Source organism: Hyposmocoma kahamanoa, unplaced genomic scaffold (assembly GCF_003589595.1).
Source record: "Hyposmocoma kahamanoa isolate Upper Pololo Valley unplaced genomic scaffold, ASM358959v1 182, whole genome shotgun sequence".
In the NCBI taxonomy this organism is placed as follows: Eukaryota; Metazoa; Arthropoda; class Insecta; order Lepidoptera; family Cosmopterigidae; genus Hyposmocoma; species Hyposmocoma kahamanoa.
The window spans coordinates 2,503,982-2,526,378 of NW_020653713.1; the positions used below are offsets into that span (position 1 = coordinate 2,503,982).

At 37.4% G+C, this 22,397-nt stretch overlaps 1 protein-coding gene across 11 annotated transcripts in view; it reads left to right on the plus strand.

Moving 5' to 3' along the window:
- The window catches only part of LOC113226208 (patronin-like), a 98,155-nt gene that overhangs the window by 10,522 nt on the left and 65,236 nt on the right, over positions 1 to 22,397 (plus strand). For all 11 annotated transcript variants that reach the window (XM_026458756.1, XM_026458747.1, XM_026458754.1 and 8 more), the window contains exon 2: positions 10,031 to 10,126. In XM_026458756.1, coding sequence (XP_026314541.1) covers positions 10,031 to 10,126 — 96 coding nt within the window. The remainder of the gene's footprint in view (positions 1 to 10,030; positions 10,127 to 22,397) is intronic.

Sequence of the window (22,397 nt, forward strand, 5' to 3'; positions counted from 1 at the left end):
GTTACTTAACATAAGCGAACGACTTCAACCGCAGCTTCGACCAGTTTATGAATGGACCGCTTTCTTCATTGGACTACAACGTAGTTAACACTTAGAAGGGTACATTACAATGATTATTCATTAATGAGAGCGAACGTGTTCTCAATTCTGTACAATTATTCTTTGCGTGATCGCCTTGCCTTTTATTAATTAAATTATCTTTTAATGGTGGGTTTGTCTCTGGAAATTGCGAAGCATACATTGATTCACATCAGTGTTCGTTTAATTGCCGAGACAGAAATGTAATTTGCTTATAAATTGTTCTTTAGTTCCCGTGGTCAAATATGTGTATAGTTTTTTTCTATATTTATCGTTTATGTTTTCAGCTATTAACATTTTAAATAATTTGCGAAATCTATGCTTTTAAATATACATTACAATCATTTAAAATCCAACCTTAACCATATTTTAACAAAGACTTGTAAATATTCATATATATCGAGATAATCTTTGCACTTCCTTCGATTATATCATAATAACGTCATATCTAGTATAAAATTCGCTTTCACCTACATGTTTCGTCGATTTGCTGCTATCTTATCTCTTTATCGTTCTGTCAGTCCGTTTTTTGTTGTTGATTTGTTGATTTAAACTTATCCTTCCTAGAACCTTGAACATTCTTAAACGACGTCCATTCATGTAAAATCTTTTGTAATCTATACAATAGGTAGTTAGCTAATAATCACATCGATTGCACCCCATAAAAAAATCAAAATGTTGTCACTCAAATACGTCAGAATTCCCGCAAAATGAAAAAAAAAAGAATCCAAGAACGTGCTTTAAAAGTCGTCGTGTTTATCGGTGAGCCAACATCTGAATACTGGAAATCTCGTTCCTAGACGCCTTTATGGAAATGTCATGCAACATTTTGCCAGATAGAAACCGCCGTGGGAATCTCGAGAGTAACTTACATGAATATAACTAAATACTTCTTGAGTTTATTGGTACGTAGGTGGTTATTAATTCAAATTTTAATTGAGAAACCTCAACGTTTTCCTCGGACAAGAATTAGTAACGTTCTTCTCACGAGCTCTGATGTATACTTACGTACTTGGTGCACTGTTACTTTTTTGTAGACTTTATCGAGATATGCAACACCGCGGCTACGTTCTCTTTCTGACTCAGCTTTAATTAAGTTCTCAAACGTTAAAAGAGCATGGCGTTTAAAGAACGTAAATACTTTCAGCTCCAGCTCATTTACCAGTGCCTTAGTAGGTTTTACGAGCGTGCTGCAGGAAATCTGTTATTTCGTTGCGCCTATTTTAACATGCTTCGAAATACGTACCCAAACAATTTCAACAACGTGGTTTGCCTCAACCATTCCGATAACTTGATTCGCGGTTACATCGATTGAAGTTTCCATTCGAATCGGAACGACAGCGAGGAATCGGGGCTTATTCTCATTTCCATGATGGCCTTTTGATACTATCATGATTTATATTGTCACATTCGTAACGCTTATTTGTGTGTACGAAGGTAGTTTGTATCGATTTGTAAAATTTAGACCTGGACCTTGAAAGTTCCGTGAATTTGTGTGTAAACATCTGAGCAATGCCATTACGCCTACTTCTGTATATCGACGGCTTTTGTGCTGTATTGCGTTACGTGTTCGGGTGTATAAATTCCTGCCTATGAAAACTTTATTGGCCGTAACGTTTTATTAATTCTATATCGGGTCACATTATTTCACCAGGAGCGCGACGCGTGTGGCAACTTCTGTAGGAAGCTTTTGAAGCCACATGTCGCTGAGTTGCGCCCGACCACTGGCATTGTTCTATGAGGCGCATGTTTGATTAACGTCCGAGTTCTCTGTTGACAGTTGCTTAATCGTGTCAGGAATGTACAATAACTTCCAGCAGGAAAATGATATATTCTAATATAAATGACGTAGAAACTTCAGTTCAGTTTGTGCTTGTAGAGGTTTGATAAACTTAAGTTCTTAAGCAATTTCAAGTCGCACTTAACATTTCCTGTCAATAGGAAGTTTAAAACAACTTTTAACGTCAGACCAATGGTCTATTACTCGTCGATAATTTCATTTAAACAGTGACATAATCGACTATGTAATAACCAAATTTTACCGACAACCGAGGTATGTTCGTATAGATCCGTAGCCTCGATAGCTATAATGACTAGTTAGGAAATGTTTATTTTAGTCGTGTCTGCCTGACTCCCATTGCACATCGCGGCATCTCTCACTTTCTCCGAGATAGTCTGAATCTAACTAGGTCACACGGCTACGACTAGGTAATTCCGAGAATGCTCATTCAAATCTCAATGAATCGAGATTGATTGCACTATTCGATATGAGTGAACTCGTCTATGGCCTCAGCGAAAGTTTCAAGAATGTTCTGAATATATATATGATAAACATAGACTGATAAAGTTATCGGACAAAACTGACTTTGTACTCGAAGCAACGAACAGTTATCGTTCCTGAAATGCATAATCTTGGAATTTAGTTTCTGTTGTTAAATGTCTTAAGTCTATATTCAATTGACTGTAAATCACGATAAGTGGTAGCATCCTCCTGCTTCCTACATAGGTGCTATGTCGTAACCAGCCTTGACAGTGCTTCGCTAAGCGTAGGCTCGGAGGCCGTGACGTTCATGCCGAACGTTCGCGTGATCGCGCAGACTCCATCTGTAACTCACACAATTATCTGTGTAATTGACATGAAGTGTGTAATAATTGTTGCGCCCCAATGTTGCCTTGTTTTCATATTACATGGTTTTAAGTCATTATTGTTTCAAACTATATCTAAAATGCTAATTTCTTCTTGTTTGTTTATTATATTTGCGCATATGCGCAAAATTGCAGAGCAATCAAGTCAATTTGTCGCAGAGGTTTGCGTGGGCTTTGTATTTATGGTATTGCTCATGACTTCATCGGTTCATTGCTATGTTGACATTCTGCGTATCATCAGTTTATTACCAGCTTTAGTGTCATAGTGACGATTAATAGCATGAGTACTATTTGCTTGAGCAAAAACGATTACCTATTATATTTAGTGTGTTATTTAAGAACTATTTTTCGTGTTAAGTTACTAACAGGTAACGGGTCAGCTAACGTTTTAAATCACACCGAACCACAATTTCCATTTTGTAGACAAATAAGCCAGTCAGGTGTATACAAAATTGAGATCTACAAGTGATTCAGGTCTAATCATTTCTGACTTCCTGCGCAAAACTAATTGTGTATCCCATTAGTTCCACTATCCGCGAAAGCTATAATGTTACGCTTCGCTATAATCCTACCGAACTGCCCTTGACTTTAGGCCGGTGGTTTTACTCCGAAGTCGATTATCTAAAGTCTGACACATTTGGTTGTAGGTTTCCGGCTTCCTTTTGCTTGAGGTGGCGTGAATCGCCTTCTTTTGAGTATAAACGCCAATCGCGTCCCTATATTATATGTCCTCTCGGGCTTATAATTAACATTCTCGTGTTACTATTCCACTTATTTGTTTCCTCTATGCCAATAAAGGAGATCGCTGCATGCAGTGTCGCCTTGCAACATTCTTTGTGCAGTTTAGTATTAGCACAATTTGTATGACCATATCTGGAGCCCTTGCAATGAATCATTTATCGTACCTATATGCGATAAACACCGGATAGAATTATTTTTCTTTTCGACGCGTCCGACTGTCGCCCATATTTGGCGATGATTCATATTTTGCTCTGCGCCTGTCAGCCTTACGATAACTGTTGATTATGTCTCTTTGTGTTTCATTCGTGAGGAAGTGGTGTATTCAATGACGTTCCTAAATTAGTTTTTCACCTTCGAATTTCGTGTATCATCTCCGTTAGGGAAGTTAAAAATATATATTTCTATAAATATACATTGAAACAGGCAGGTGATAAACTAGCCCACAAAAAGTTAGAGCTAACGGTTTGTCGCAGAGTTCTTATTCACCTGGTGACGACAGATGTGGATAAAATCCAGTTTCGCATTTAGGTGCAATATAGCGCTTATCTCAAGAATACCGGTGTGTTATCCAAGCGTGCTATATGCAGTACATCTAATTAAATTGACGACACGCGACGCTGGCTGCCTTTCAATAACGTGGACTTGTTTCATTGTAATACTAACACCACCGATCGCGATGTCTAGAAACATTACATAACGTAATATAATAACAAGTTGTAAACGTATAACTTTTAGTAGAACACATTTATATTACAATTTCCCATGGGTTTCTCTAACGTTTTGGACAATGTTCCGAAAATTGTAGTGTGTCGGAATTATCAGAAACCTATGACAAGTGGGTGTCAAGTCTACAGATCAAACGGAATGTAATTGCATTTTCCATCTCGTTCGTTCCGTTGCTGACGGAGCAGGACATCGTGTTGGGAATGAAAAGCTGGAGGTTTGCAGTACGGAGGTGGCGTGGGTGCTCGACCTCAGCCGAAACTCGCGTGGGCTGCAGGTGCCGACGCGCCATTCCAGTTTACACGCATCGTCAGCTTCCTCGACCCGCTAGTTGTTCAAGATATTTTTAAGCCACCCTTGCTCTAACTTGATTTGTTTTGATTACTTTGTAGTAATTAATTTGAAATGTCGCTTATTTGTATATGTACATACTTTTAATAGACAATTTCGTTTTATATTATTTGTTGGTCTGAATAAGCAATTATTAATTTTAAATTAAACGTGTCCTGTTCTTTTATTATACTGTTTTAAACATCGAAAAGGTTTGTTTACATTCATGTTTTGCTGTTGTGTAGCATACCGTTGCTGATCTGCGAAATTGGCGCTAAACGCAAGGCCTATTCTAAATGTCCGTTTATATCCATTGCAAAGTCTGGGGAGCATAAGATTTGTAAATCCTTATTTACAAAGTTTGGGTAACATTGTTTTAAGGATTTTTTAAAGCTAGAATACGAAAGTTGTTCGCTGCGAAATGCAGAACAATCTTCTTGAGTTTTGACGTCGATTTCAGAGACACCTTTCTTACTTCACCCTGTATACTTAAGTAAGCCGTTGTTTGTGGTATTTCTAAATGCAAATTATGTGTCTTGGTATCTGATGCCATCGAAAGCGTTGTATTGCCCTTTGTTTCGATTGGTGCTGTGTTCGATGTGTCTTCTTTTGTTTTCCTTTACTGCTCTTCACGTTACAATGTGAATACTACGTTCCATTGAAATCCATTGTAGTCTTAAAAGTGTAGTATTAAGTTGTCAATACTCGTCTGATCTGAACGCTCGAACTAACTAAAAATATACTACACATGTTCAGATAATTTCGCCACAATTGACAAAAATCAACATTATGGCAATGAACTCAAGGTATTCTTTTCATTTTTTTATTGACTTAAGGTTATTTTTTGTCAGATATGCAGATGTTTTGATCGCTTTCAACTTACATATAATTAAAATTTTTGATGTTAGGTATTTTTAGTTTAAAACGAGATTTCAGATAGTTTAGATGGACTTGTAATAATAATAATAGATAAATAATTTATTTGGCATCGAAGGCCCACTTGTTCGTAAAATACAGACATTTTTAAACTTTAGACTATTGTTAGTAAACACAGAGACAAAACATAAAAACACACATTATTACGCTCGAGGCACCGCCGATTACCCCATCACCTCACCAGGACCTGGACGAAATGACGAAGCGTCGGCGCATCGAGCTTAGTTTATTATATTGAACGCGCAGGGCGCCGAGTGCCTTCTGCACATAGTTAACCCATAGACCACCCGTGTAGAAGGATTGACAATACGCCTTGAATAAAGTTAATTTTTGATATGATTATAGTTAGTTAATGCTTATTATCCTGTGATTAGATAACTAAGTCAGTTTCACTATTCTGGTACTAAAGCCAGTTCTTTTCCAAACATGTTTTGCCGCAAATGGTTATAGACTTGTCATTCAAGACCAGTGTTACACAAGCTGTTATTGTATGGACGTTCAGCACGGAAGCGGCTCTTCCGTCGTGGCCCGCAGCGGCTATTGCGCTAATGAAGACCTCTTGTCCACCGGAGAGAGTGCATTGGTGGCGACTCCGCTGTAATTGCACAGCAATTAACCACCAACGAATTCAGTGTAGACTGTAGAGAGTGGCCTGCCCGCTCCACTTGTTATATGTTATAGCGTGGTACATGAAAGTACACGAAGGTGACTTTACGAGCGAAACGCTCCTAGTAAATTGAATGGCCAACTAAAAACCCTCTTTATGGTTCTTAAATAATTAATTGTTTGAGTTAACGCAAATGAGCACGCCCGTAAAATTGTTTAATTGAAAGTTGCTCACGTGGACTTGCTTAGATGTGAGAAAAATGTTGTATCGTTAGTCTTTGCCTATAATTTTAAAGTTTCTGCAAGATTTTATCATTCAGTGGATTAGATAAAAGTTAGTATGGCTAATAACTCAACTGTGACGAGTTGTACCTATGCATTGCGGTGTTTTTGTTTATTGCACAAAGTGTTCACTCTTTCCGAGTGGTGTTTGCGCTTTTGGACTTATTCTTTCTTCCCGAGACGATTTCTCCGTAAGAGATTTTAAAGAAGGTGAACTACAAATGAGTCTTATAAATGCTTACTTTGAAATAGCATTATTATTAATCCTATTATTAGAAATTCAGATATTTTTTAACCTTGATAGGAATACAGGTTCTTCCTTTGCTACGCAGTTTTTCACTTCGGTGATGTTAAATGATGTCATTACATTTATTTACATTGAGATAGGAGTCGATTAACTGGTACGAATGTTAATTAATTAAGGCGTAACGAATACATTAGCATATTTCGTAAATAGGTGTGCCAGCAATGAACCACAAAAATGACAGCAAATCGTTCCAGCATTAGGTTGAAATCGTACGATGTAACGGTAGTTTTGCTTCGAGCAACATTGCACTGTTCCAAGTCTGATATCATAAGGAACCTGAGCTCCAGGAACAGTTATCTGTTAAATGTGATTTATGAGAATGGTTTCTTGCCGTAGTTTCTGCTATTAAACACTAGTTTTAGCAGCTGAATCACGGAAGCCAAGCGTGTTTATGACTGTAACAAACAGTGCTATTCAAGGGAAGACTCTGGATTTAATTGGCCCTTAACGCTCTCTTAATTGTTTCGTGCCAAAACATTGAAAAGTGATAATTACGTTATACATTGTGAAGCAACCACAGCTTATATTAAGCTTCAAAAATCTCATTGACGCATCAGAGATTGCGAATTACCAAACAACCACCTCATTTGAAAAGTATGTGGTGTTGTTTTGTAAGTAATTCTATCGACTGTGAAAGACGGACGTAGAATTTATATCATTTACAACAGTGTACACAAATTGTTAATGGTGATAACATAAAGTAAGTCTCGTCGCACTGTAACTTATTTTGCATAATGCATTGTCCTTGTTACGGTCGTAGAGGTTGAACGTATGCGCTTGCAGTTTTCCGCTTCTGAACACGCATATTTTCCGATAGCAAACACAACTTAGATCGACAATGATCGCAGAAAATGATAGCGCATTAAGTGTTCTTTTTAAATGCGTTGAACGTCTGTGGTATAGCGCACGGAATTAGACACATTTTTTGTCACTTCTAATTTATACTCATCATGTTCGCCGTATCCGATGGAGTCATCGGCCGAATCACACAGAAAACAACACTACGCGTTATTTGTTTACGCTACGTCTGACGGGGTTTCAATCACTATTTGTTATTATAACTGAATGAGCACTTGCTTTACTTGATAAGTCTGAAATTAGTGTGGACAAAAATGAGGTACGAAATACAATAGAGAGAAAAAGGGCGGAGATAATTTGACGTTAGCGGTTCTCGTCTGAAATTGGAAGTGACATAAACATTTGTAATAGATACCGTATCACAATATTGTAGATAGCAGACTGTAGTTTCTCTTTATTATTGTGTTATGTACAGGTATATAAATGTTGCGTAGTGTGAATTTTCTTCTGCATTGTGATTAGACAGTTTGAATTTCTTCTTTTAACGCGAATCCATTGTTTATTGCAAATGGCTTTATCTACATACATATGTTATTCTACATCTGGGACCATTATCTTAAAAGGGCTCGCTTTATTATGTTTATCCAAAGTCTCGTGCTCTTGATGGAGCGTCACTCAGTTGTTTATAGCCGACGTTGGGCGCAAGTTGCTTCCTATTCGGGTATACGGACGGGAGTGTCGTCTCGGCCTATTTTCGTATCACCGGAATGCGCCGGCACGCGCCGACCTTTCTGCTCTATGATTTGTCGCCGTTCTGATGCTGTTATTGATAGCTTGAGACCTTGCACTTAATCGTTGCTTCTTGCCCCGCTATTCAGTGCAATGTATCGTCTTTTTTTAATCTTTGCTATGTACAATTATTTTCTCTTTAAATGCAACGGTGAATACGAGTTCCCAATACACTGGTGTTGGTTTTTGAGATGTTGCTTTTGTGTGTTATTCTATAGTATTAGCTGTAACTCTGATGTTAAGTGGATATGAACCCCTGCTTACCGCAGATTTCTCCCAATCAGTCATCTAAACTATCGTCTAACTATTAATTTACCATTCCACAATGAGAGTGATCCGCCCAGATGCGATACAGCGTGCGTGAACGCTTTCACACGTGCGTGATCACACGAGTAACAACGCTGTGACCCAATGGAATATCAAAGCACGCTTGTCTTCTAATGGCTCGCACGATCTAACCGACCTTGACACTGGTGAAACTCACCTAGGCAATGATTTAGCGCTGCTATTGTGTTTTTAATGCTTATACCACATTCCTAAACTAGGAAACACACTATGACTGTTCTCGTACAACGTTTGCCTACAGAATACGATGGTAATGATGTAAACGCGAAGCCTTTTCGCGTATTTTTGACATGTTTAATTGCTCTTTCTAGACTTCGACTATCAAACTCGTAGTCTTGAGAAGAGGACAATGTTCTTTTACAACAATGTTGTGTACTTGATTTCGTGTGTATAGTTTTTCTCTTGTTCAATTGACATGCGATTATCAGCGATCTAATCAAAATACTGTTTATCTAGGCCACCAGTTGGCGACCAATATCGAGCTACCTGAACCTCAGGGCTCAGGCAGTAAATCATTCCATGAAATGCGAATAAACGATCACTTCTACTTGATTGGCCTCATTCATGAATCTCAATTACTTGACGACGTTTGGGACATCTGTTTGTTCTAAAACTTTCAAGTCCATCGCGCTGCAATTGCGGTTTAATGTTCTCAATTGATACACGCAATAAACTATTGGCAAATTAGGACATGCCTCGCTTGGTAGGTACCAGTTATTGATTAATGCGTTCACAATAAGCGGACGTGGCCATAATACAGACAAGAATTGTCGCAGTCGCAAGCGCAATGCCCATTCAACTGTTGTGTTAAGTACATCATTTGGCTACTCTTTTCAGTATCAAAAGAAGCTATTAAAGAGCGCTGTCAACTGCGGTCGTTCCAAAGGCTTTTATCTAAATAGAAATATCTATTAGTCAATCATTCTTAGAAACGTCTACGCTTGGATAGTTGTTCCACGAGTCCTGACTTAAGTTTCAAAAATAATCAACAGAGGTTAAACAGGTTCTTTTAATAAATAGCCTCATCTATACTCTTTGACGACATTTTATATATTGAATTAATTTCCATCTGATAACTGACAAAACTTTTCCTCAGAGCTGGTAATGAATTTAGTAAAATTGCATCTAGTATTTTGATATTAACACACAATACAGGCTTTATAAAGTCCATGTTACTTGACAACTTCCTTACAGAACCTACCGAGGAACCTACATCCAACTTCCTTACAAAGTTCCATCGTTTATGTTTTCGCAACATGGGTATAATCATGCCATGAAATTTTTAACGTAGTTCTTTTTTAACTAATTGTATATTGTACAGAGTTTAATAATAAACCAAATAAAATTCTACTGTTGCGCAATAAAAAGTTTAAAAATTGTCTTAACAGCTGAATTTTGTTGTCCAATTAACTAAACGACCGTGTATAACCATCATGTTCGTTGTTGCAGTCGAAACAGCGAGCGTCGATCAAATGGCTGCTTGCGAAGGCGTTCAACAACAGGGTCCCGGAGAATCTTCAAGAGCCGTTCTATAGGGATCATGAGGTCAGTACCAATTGCACCATTCCAAATGTGGACTACTATCAATATTTCTAAATCCACATGTGACTCGTTAGAGACGTTATGAATTGCCGAACTGTTCATTGTGCTTCATTAAAATTTTCTTTTTGAAAATGACGGTCGACACCTTTTTATAAATATATTAAGATACGTCTAACATTATACAAAACGAACACGCCCGAGACGATATGTCATAACCACTGGTGATTGTAATTTCATTGAGACTCCGCGAGATATTATAATTATAATAGTATTTGTTATTCTGTTAAAATCTAGCTGCAATGGCATTTGAGTCTGTTAGTGTGTCAGTGAAATGGTAGGGATGGCGTTACTAACGATCGATGTTGCTTTACTAAACCTGCCATGAAAATTACAATGCATATCTTAATTTTTATCTCGTTTGATCATCAATCAAGCGTTAAAATTGTATGTTTAATGTATTTTTATAAAATAAAACTCGATAATCTATATAAACACTTCAATTGTAAGACACGTCAGATAAATAATTAGTAAACTACACCGTTGGCGAATACCAACAACTTGCAGAGGCAGTTGAATAGTAGCTCAACGGCTAGCCATTGATAATCTTCTTTAAGCAGAGTACTAAACATAGAAAATCCTGCTATTGATCTATCGACGATTAGGTAAAAATACTAGGCTAGGATGTTCGTAATATATTCTTATTGGTTTTGGAAACGTAGAGCGAACGACTATACACCGTATGTTGCTTTCCTGAGGTGTTTTTTTCATGTGATAGTAAACAAACTTATTATAACCTTTATCGAAAAAGGTAGGCGTTAGATTTGGCTCAAGTCTTATAACCATGAAAATATTGTTTGCCGACGCTTATGTCATAGATGTGTATAATTTGCATCTTTCCCTGTGTGTACCATGTCAATATTACGTTAACGTTCAATAGTGTGAGAATGTAGCTTTCTTCACACTCGTCTGCATGTATGATTGTATGTTTATTTCACAAGGTTTTATGACTTGTTTGTTTAAAAGTGCATGAGTTACATGTACGAGAGACGACTTGAAATGAAAAATGACGGTCTCATAGTGCTTATATAAAGCGTTTTTGTTCTAAAGTCTTGTTCAATGGAAATTGCTGAAGGCATGCAACAATAGTTTGTCATTATTTCATTGTCACTTTTGTTTATTTTGACTGTTAGTTTTTCGACCTCTTCAAAGAGGTTGACGAGTCCGTAGACGTCGAGATTCGGAAAGTTCTGATTTCAGATTTCAAAGATGATAAAGATTCCTTCAGTTCTCTCGCTTCTAGTAAGAATGAATGGATGTATCTAATCTTTTCTAGAAACAGGATAATTTTATTATTGATTCAGTTCTGCATATTGACGTAGTTAAATTATGTTCATGAATAACTCTTTAAACATTTAACGGGGTCGGGTTACAGTCTCCATTAAGGCACCGCGCAACGTGTATCTTGTGTTGGATACAAGCAACCGGCAACTAGAAGCCGATTAAGGAGAACCGGCAACTAGAAAGAGATGGTTTAGGCCATATTCCGCCATGCTGGTCCAGTGCGGGTTGACAACTTCAAATGTCTTGTTTCCAAGGTTTGTGAACTTTCTCTAGATATGCAGGTTTTAGGACGACATTTTCTGTCACTGTTAGCGAGAGGTATTGCAACTGAACAATCTCAAATGTGTAAATATTTTACAAGCAGTAGACATCCTTGCGGAAGAGTTCGTCCAGAGAAGTGCTCTCATCATATCCATTTCTTCCAATTAACATTACTGCTTTCCGATTTTGAAGGGTAAGGACGCTGCCGCTGGTGAAACTTCAGGCACATGGGATTTGTCGACTTTATATCTCAGGTTGCGAGGCGTAGTAGTAGTGCCCCTTAGATATTTGCTGATTGGCACGACCTATTTATCTCGTCACTTGGTATAATTTAAAAAATGTTACGTACATTTTACACTTAGAAATTAAAGTCACAAGTCTGTCGTTTTTTCTGTTGGTCTCAATGTGCAGCAACCGTTTTTCTACATGTTATCATTGCTGTGTGGTTAAATACCCAATTTCGACAATTTCTAATAGTGTAAAGTCTTTGCAAATCAATACGGTACAAACCTATCGTTGCCACGAGAGCGTAAAATTTACGAAGTTATACATATGTGTACTTAATTCCGTAAGTGTATCCTCTGGATTTCAATCCAATATGTGTCCGCTAAACGCCCGTGTACCTTGTGAAATATAAATGACTTTCCGTGAAACAGTCCAGGTGTGTTCCATTTGTTTTTGGGTAGGTTGATGAAGTATTCTTTGCTATTTGGGAATTCTGTTGCTGTATCACCAACTTTGTTATTTATCTCGTGACATCGGTACCGTCAAAACTTCCGTTGTTAACCTCTTGTTTTTCTTAACGGAAACATTAGTACGTCGCTGTAAATAAAGAGCACGCGCTGAAAACAACGACAAGCACGGAATACTGTCACTTTTGTACACATTTTATATAGTTTAGATTCAAATTTAAATGTACTTGTTTATGTCGCCTTTTTCCTTTTTATTTTCATTGTTTTCTCTGTCCTCGTTCGTACCTTTGTTTGTTTTAATAAACAGTGGGTACATTTTCTTTAATCTTGCCCACTCTTATTAACACCCAAACCCCATTGATACAGTCCGCTACAGTACCCAAACATGTATCAAAACATTGATGTGTGTCGATGAAGTGAAAGATGTGTGCCAGGATCGTAACAAATGGAAAACTGTGGTTCCTGCGTACCACGACAGGAAAAGGGCGTGAAGTGTGTAAGTATTGATTGGAGGCTCAACAGACAGAAGCCCATAACACATAAACCAACATCATTCATTTAAATCAATATATCAACTGGCTAATGCATGTTGGTGAAATTCATTTGTTTCAACTTAAATTATAGTGTTTTTTTTAACACTTATCATTCTATTCACATCGTCCGACATTATAAACAACGTCGAACAACAATGTTTGTTTATTTTTTTGAGTAGTGTGCTTAAATCTGCCGACCCTATAATTCACATCAGAAGTTAACATCTAGAGATGTTCATTATCACTTACATCAGTAGCACCTTGGCCAGTATTTATAAACAGCTCCTGAGTCCGAACAGTAGCTTAAAAATGACGGTTTCAAGTTTAAGAAAAATTATCTATTGAATAAATGATTATTTGACGTTGACTGTCCGGTATTAACTACATGACATCTCTATATTCAGATTTTTCCTGTGCTAATAGACATCTGCATCTCGGATGATACCGTCACATCGCCAAGACCTTGTGCACTTGATTGATTGGCAATTTATAACGGTCTTGAGTCGTAGATAGTACCGAACCATTGTTATTAATGAGCAGTAGTTTTGATTTTAAATTCTCAATTTGTTTTTAGATTATTTATGATTAGGTTACAAAGGTCCATAAATACATAACTTCTAGACTAACATACATAATAATGTAATAAAACACTATTTGTTTACACGTATGGACTATGACGTGTCACGCAACGTGGATGTCCGGTAAACCGCCCTCAGAAACGTCGTATGGTGCGTAATCAGTGAAGAAGTAGAGTTTCCGTGTTAAAGAATTAGTCCAGGGAAGCACTGTCACCGTAACTATTTTTGCCGCCAGGCAGTAACAGGTGGAGCGCCCCTCAGGTCTTTGCGATTTAAAACTCTGACGAGCACTGCGATGTTGTGGACGCACGCAGGCGCACGATTTATTCGTCCCGTTATTAGATATCATAAAAAAGACTTTAGTAAGATCTTATAAGTATATTTATACCGCACTTGAGAAGTATTTCATAATAACAACCTGAGTATGTTTGAATTCACATGGACCTAAACAAATATGAAATTAAGTAACTTTGTTTGACTGGTGTTTCTTATTAGATTTGTTTTACGACAGTGTAATGTATTTAGATATGAAAATCTCGTATTCAGCCATTGACTTACAAATAAATGGACGACGGGTCTAATACAAAAACCACGAAAAAATGTCCCAAGTCAACCTATTCGAAATTTAAATTGTTATGTCATCGCAGTATCGCGCTGTCCGTAGAACAAATGAAGACTAAAGCGGAGTGTCGCGCTCTGTATACGATTTTAGCGCCACAACAAGTGCGGACACTTTTTAGCGCGGACCCGACGTCCATATAATTGTAAGTCAATGTATTCAGCGTCTTGATGCTGACTTGAAGCCACCGTATTTTATTTGTAGCAGTAGAGTTCCTTCTAAATGATTTCGTCCGAGGAAGTACTTATCTGTTTCTGCTGCTAAGCAGTAATGCTCACGTTACTGCACTCCGGTTTTGAAGGGTAAGGGTGGTGGTGAAATTACAGGCACATGGGACTTGTCAATTTATATCTCAGCGTGACGGGCACAGTGGCAGTGCCCCTAAGATCTTTTTTTAAGATTTAAAGCTCTACGTGGCAGTGCAAGTGTTATGGACAGGCGTGTCGCTTACCACCAGGCGCACGACTTGTTCGTCCCGTCACTTGGTATTATTAAAAAAAACCCTCTACTTGGCTTTGAAAATTAGTGTCCTTAGGGAACTTAAGCATATGCTGAGTCAGCGCCCTTTCCCTGCTGTGATAAAAATGTTTTTATTTTTCTTTTTATATAAAACTGTATATGTGTCATATTAGCGAAAGTGTTTATCTAATATAATTATTTTTGTCGTGTGTACGATATTTTGCGTAATTACTATGGTCATTGTGCTAAGACTACATTGAATTAACAAAAAAAAACAATGAACTTATGCAATTAACCAAGTATTTGTAACAAATTGTCCGCATTCCGCGAGCGAGTAGAAGACGCCACTTAGTTAAGAGAGATAATAGATAACAGGTCTTTGCACTGCCGCGCAGAGTTCCCACGAACTGTTTTCGCCATTGTGTTGTATTAAGTTTTATTTATATATTTTTAGTACAACAACATGATAAAGAATTCAAATACTTTAATTACAGCCTACAAAAGGCGATGTTAATAGTTTAAAATTAAATGGCAATTACGTTTTGTAATAAAAATATAGGGTGTTTAAACTGTTAGGTTTATTGTTTTATAATTTATACGTATATAAATGTGTCTCTCGACATATCAAAGGCCTTTGATAGGGTTTGGCATGATAGCCTGTTAAACAAGCTTCCAGCTTACGGAATTCCTGTTGGCTTTTGCACATGGATAGGCGATTTTCTGAAGGATAGGTCAATCCGTGTAGTTGTAGATGGTTACTCGTCTGCTCCTCATGGTATAAATGCCGGTGTACCTCAGGGATCTGTCCTCTCCGCCACTCTATTCTTGCTGCATATCAACGACCTGCTGCTGATGCCCGGTATCTTTGGGTACGCAGACGACAGCACAGTGGCGGTGAGTTATGTGCCAGACGCCCGAGACAACAGCGAAGAGATCCGGTGTGAGCGAGAGGCGATGGTCACCCGGTTGAACCTGAGTCTGAAAGCTGCTTCCGACTGGGGAGATGCCAACAGGGTCAGGTTTAATGCGGCTAAAACACAGGCGTGTCTTTTCTCATCAAAACGGAGTCCCCTACACCTTACTCCGACTTTCCGAGGTGTATCCGTGCCGATAAGGGACCACCTTGAGCTACTTGGTCTGGACTTATCATCCAACCTCAACTTTGGGCGATACATCGAGTGCTTGGCAAAAACTGCTGCCAGAAAACTAGGCATACTTTTCAAGGTCAGGCGGTACTTCACACCTGAACAGCTTTTAAATCTGTATAAAGCACAAGTTCGATCCTGTATGGAGTACTGCTGCCACCTTTGGGACGGCTCTGCCCAATACCAGTTAGCTGCCTTGGACTCGGTGGAGCGTAAAGCAAAGAGACTTATTAACAATAATCCTCTTGTGGAGTCGAAGCTCCAAAATCTCGATCATCGCAGAAAAGTAGCCTGCTTGTCGGTTTTCTATCGGATACATTTCGGGGAGTGTGCGCAGGAACTTTTCAATTTGGTTCCGCCCTCACCGTTCCTCCTTCGGTCGACTAGAAGGTCCGGAGCACTCCATTCTTATGTCGTTGATATTCCACCTATTCGCACTAAGCGCTTTGCCTCCTCCTTTCTGATGCGTACGGCAAAGGAATGGAATGCTCTACCGGCATCTGTATTTCCCGAAAAGTACAATTTGGGGCTATTCAAGGCTAGAGTGAATAGGCATTTTTTAGGCAAACGCGTCCCATCGTCGGTCACATCGTCGCTTAACATCAGGTGAGATTGTGGCCAAGCGTGTGTCTATTATATATTAAAAAAAAAAAAAAAAAAATATAACTCGTTCATTAGTGGAAACATGGGTTGTATACAAGTTTAGTAACAGCAGTCCAGGGAAGTACTGCCATTTTATCTATTTCTGCCGCCAAGCAGTAATGTCGACATTACTGTGTTCCGGTTTTGAAGGGTATATTACAGTATCGAGGCGTGAACATTGTCGTTAGTAAAGCTAGAGCAAAACTTACGAAACACTGGTGCCTTGACGACATTTAAACACAACTTATCAACACACAAGTTACTAGTATACTTCATTTTACTGGTTAACTTATTATACACATCAATTTTACCACAAAATGTAGTATTTGTTAATATGTTGAATATTTTAGGCAAGCCGGTGAATATCGAATTATATGGACGCCTCGGCACTGGGTGGCACTGCAACCGTTATAGACAGGCGTGTAGCTTAAGCTCGTCTCGTCACTTGATATTATATATATATATATATATATATATATATATATAAAATTAGGTGTACTTCCACTGTGCTCGGTCAAACATTAGGTATATTGTATATTTATTAACATGCAATAAATAATGTTAATGATAAAACTAAAGCTATACATAATAAGAAATAACAATTCAAATTAAATCATAAAGAAGGAATTGAAAATCTTATATACATTTGTATTTACATTTTATAATGTGCCAGACAACCACAACAAGTACCAGAAAACGGAATTCATTCCAAGGAACACCCAGAACAGGACCAATTTCGTAAGGTTCATTTCCCAATTTGGTATTACTGGGTATCGAACCAGGGGTCTCCTCATCCAGCGCCCACAGTACAAACCGTTGGGCTACCGAGGTCGTCAATTTTACATCGGCCAATAAAAATTGTATTGTAATTGCTGAGATGTTAGCAGTCCAAGACCGGTCGTTGTAGCGATCTTTGGGAGAGATCCCTGTTCCGTAGTGGACGTCTTTCGGTTGAAGAAATGATAATAATAATGTTTAATTTTAAACCATTTACAATTTAGTTCTTTTATTTACGAGCTTAATATGAAGAACAATGGCGAAATTATTCTTGAAAGAATTCTATAGCGTCTTTAAACGTCATAATAAGAAGTTTGATTAAAAGAAATTTATTAAATTTTTCAAATTGTACTAAAGGCCTGTCTAAGTCTGGAAACAAAATCATATTTAAATGAAATTTAAATTACTAATAAATATGTAACCAGGCTGATATTTAAAACTGTCGTTTCTTAGTTTCTCAACGTTGATCGACATCTAACTGCCAAAAAGAGATTTTGAATACTTACCTAGGTATAGATGGCTCCACATTAAGTTAGTTCACGTAATATCAAATGTATAAATTCGACCGATATGCAATAAGATATTAACTGCATTATTGCAAAAAACAAAATACATAATTCCGTCTCCAAATATGCTACGCGAGAAAGTGTTAAAACTAGCTTATTCCCAGTTGTCACCACTAGCTTTGCTCCCACTGGCGACAAATGGGAAAAAAATTCCATGTGTTACCAGATGAAAAACCTCAGTTGTTGCCAGTGGTGATCACCTGGGAATAAGCCGTAAAACTGACAAAAAAGTTCCCGATATGAGGAGATGGCAGGCATGTTTCACAAATAAATAATTTGTGCCTCATTTACCAGGCCATAGTGTAACTCAGTTTTCTTTTTGTTATGGCTTCATGCTTTTTGACCATACCATATAAAAATATTTTCCTCTGAAATTTCATCACGTCAGAAACCCACGGCTTCTGTAGTTTATTTAATATAATATAAGTTTAGTTTATATAATAATACACCGAATATATTATATTCATTTATATAAAATATAACCTCCAAAAGTTCAAACTGGAACACCTTTAATTCCAGACTTTATAGTAAACTCAAAACCAAATTTGTTCAGGAATTTAAACTCATTGTTTTCACACATGGGACTTCGCCATTATTCTTTTTGACTTTGTTTGAAACCATCTATTTTATTTCTCTTATTTATATCTAAAACTTACTTAAGTTATATTCAATCATCGAGTATATAACCAGAAATAGAGACGAAATAAGGTACATTCCTGGTAACTCATTGGTGATACATCACTTATAAATATCGACTCTCGTTTGCACTGACGTATAGACAGCGCCAACAACTGACCTGTGTGTACGTCTCCGTATATTCCAAAAATATTCTGTATTTATTGTAATAATGACAATATCTCTAACAAAACATCTAGATACAAAACAAACGGAATTAAACATCATCGGTAATTAAATATTAAATATGTAATTTTGGAATTTTCGTCCATTATAACAAAGCTCAAGTTAACTGGTCGATTTGAAGTGAAACAATTGACGACACCCGTTAATTGTTTCGAATTCGGGCTGGCCAATCGGAGCGCAGTTGTCACAGTAATGATATGGCAGTTTTCAAATAAATTAAATGACATTTCGTCTCTAATTTCTGGTTATACACTCGATGTATTCAATCTATACTCATTGCTCTGGAATGTAGAGCGATCGTCCGAGCTATATATCTAAAATATTTAATCAAACAGCGATTTTACAATCAACAATATTATCATATTTCAAAACACGTTTTAATATCCTTTTGATGATTGATATTTTTATATCACGGAACGCATTACGACAACGTAACAGATTCAGCAGTGTGGTCGTAAATATAAACGTTGTTTCTCATTGCATAATATGCAATAGTATCATCTATTTAAAATTGTACTATCGATTAATCAGGCAAAAGTTATAGTTAATAAATTTATTTTATAACTTACTTAAGTCACTGGTCAAGAGACGAAGCGTGTTTTATCGTTTATGTCATGTTTAAGTCAGGGATCGATAGATAATCAGTATAGGCGTTCCAGTTTCGTGAAAAATTTAACGTAAACTCCATGCCCTGTATGATACAATTTGCAAGAGGTTCTCTTTAGCCGGTATTGAGACCTTTTTACTGTTATTGAAGCCTTCAACCGGTAGTGAAGCCATTTGCCAGTGTATTGCAAATTTTACCTCATTTGCATTCAGTTTCTGTTCAGTTTTGAACGCGTTGAAACGTCTACAACGGTAATCTCTTTCGATCACTGGTTTAATGGCATAACAGACTTGAACCACTGGTCGTAATATGTTTTAAAAAAAGAGCTAAAGTCAAAGATCATTTATTCCATAGGTAAAATAAATTTACACTTGAAAACGTCACATTTTAGCTACTGCTCGTTCACTACGCTGACCTCCCTGAGAAGAACGAGCAAGAAACTCTAGGGATTGCTCTTTTCAAAATAAACTTAAGTGCTATGGAATCAAATTTGTGTGGATCCTGGAGCCGTGTCATCTCTCCATACATCTGTATCTAACACGTAGTCTTCAATTTTGTAATATGACTTTTCGATCAAACTATTTTTAATGTAGTTTTTTAACTTAGAAAATGATATATGCCAAATATATTCCAAATCACGTCTTGGCGAACCGTCTTCAATCACATCTTCACTGTGTTTCGAGCGAGATCGGGAGCAACCATTAACCTTATATCTAAAAACAAAAGAGCTTCGAAAGGATCGTAATACCTTCTGAACAATATGAATACTAACACACCATAACTTGTTCTTAGAGAAGGCATATACTCCTTTTAACATAATAGTTCTTTTATTAGTAGTAGAGCTACATGTGAATGAGTTCGTCCAGGGATGTACTGCCACCTTACCTATTTCTACCGCCAAGCAGTAATGCGACCAATACTGTGTACCCTCTTGGAACCAGCAGTACTTATCAGGACGAACTCTTTCATAAGAAGCTTTCATAATGCTACTAAGATTTTCGTGTGCATTACCCCATTTCGGTCTGTGTGTCTGATTGTCATCGAAATAAAGAAACCCGATCTCTCTTTTTGTCAGTATGTACAGACATTTGACTAATCGCCAGGTTGCAAGTAAAGGACAGTGTGTTGAAATAAGAAAGTACCAATATTGCTCATTTTTCTTCCGCATTGTAAATAATTATTAAAAGCATAATGCTTTATCAAATCGCATCGAGATTGCCACACGCAAAGGTAATTAACGGTATCCACTCGATAAACCGTTTTGGATTGTTCTTGTAGTACAGTGAATCTTTTAAAATTTATAACGCGCATTGGTTTCCCGAAGGATACAATTTATAAATTCAAAAACTTGTTTTCAACAAATCTGATTGTCATCCCTTTCAGTTTCGATTAGTGTAAATGAGACATCTTATCTTCTTATTTGTCTATATTATATTTCGTATTTTATCATCTAAATTGGGAGTAATAATATTTCGTTGCGTAACAAAAAGTCCACAATTTCTTTGAAAGAAAGTACGTTAACATTCATTGTGAAACAAAGATCTCGGTCTGTAATAAAAAAAAGAATATACTCTAGCTCTTCGACTATAAAAAGAATTGCCTAGGCCGACCCGACCTTCCAATTTCGTGGCGAGTAATCTCCACGTTGTTGTTCTAGTATAAAAGATCCTGAAATTCAGTTTATTGAACTGTTTGTTGAAAGTTCAGGTTTTCAAATGCTTAAGTTCGAAGTTGAGAATCTATCGTGAAACTTAAACCTTTTTAATTTAGGCAGTTATGCCAGTTTTTCCCGCACTCCGTCAAAATACCATGTCAACGACATTGAACGAACTTTGTAATCGATTAGGATGTTGACCCTTTACCATTCTTCGCTAGCCTGCAAGTTCTTTTGGTGAATATAACAAACTGAGAAAATGTGGACTCGTTCCACCAATAACACTTTTACTTCCTTTACGACGGTATGACTACTTATTAATTTACCGATATTTCGAACCAGTTACACGCATGGTTTGGTTGGCCAGTGGCAGTTGACAGTTTCAAGAACAGACATATTTGTCTGCCGTCTTTCACTGTCGACGACTGCTCTCATTCCGATTTCTTGCAGTGTTACCATCTTGAAATCTACTATAATATTGTTCTAAATATTTTAGTGTGCAATTCCATTTGCGTTTCTCGTTTACCGTATCCAATCATATCAGATATCAATCAATTGTTAATAAGTGTTAAATCTATTGAATTAAATTTTGCCTAACGCTTTACAGCGATTGTGAAAAATGAAAGTTTGATTACATTTGTGGAACCCTTGCTGGCAATAGATTTTGCCCTTGAAATATAGCATGGTTACGTTTGCAAAGAGTTTAGCCATGATATTGATCCATCCTCGTTTATATGGGGCTGGTTACCGCTGTCACGCAAGACTCACAGTGACGTTTCTCTGGGGGGGGCTTGGAGGTCCTCATGAAGCATTGAAACTTGGAATTAATTCCTATTCAGTACTGAACGCCCTACGAGTAATCGAATGGCGGACATTTGCGCGTAGCGTCCTTTGATGTAGGAGGCCAAAATTCCCTTTGGGTCGTTAAGTCAGGATTATTGGTTAGTTTACTTAAAATCTACAATGTAAATTGTTTGTAGGAATTTGATAGCTTATACCTTAAACAGGAACCTATTTTTATGATATATATGTCTAGAATTCTGAAGTTAAGTCTTCTCATTTGAAACATAAGGTAAGGTCAGTTCAACACGAAAATAAATATATGAACCTTTCTATGATCTCCATGGTCGCGTGGCTTGCACACCGGTTTTCATGGTGTCGCCATCTCAGAGGTCCCGGGTCGAGTCAATGTGGAAAACTAACTTTTCTATCTATATTGTCTATAATTGCCTCCGTGGCCGAACGGTTACCATGCCGCGGCTGCCACGCTGAGGTCCCAGATTCTGTTTAATATTTGTATGGCCTACATTTATTTCTCATGTGAGTTTAGTAGTAATTTGTGGTTGTCTATGTGTGTGTCCATGGCACCCGCGAAACAGGGTTTCCCTATTGCAGGTCGATATTTAGTGTGTGCGTTATTATTATTATTATTGTCTCGGGTGTACGTTTTGTGCTACGGTCGTTTCTGATTTCCATAACACAAGTGATTTAGTTACTTATCGGATCGGAGCATCGTAAGTGATGTTGTCTAATATCTAT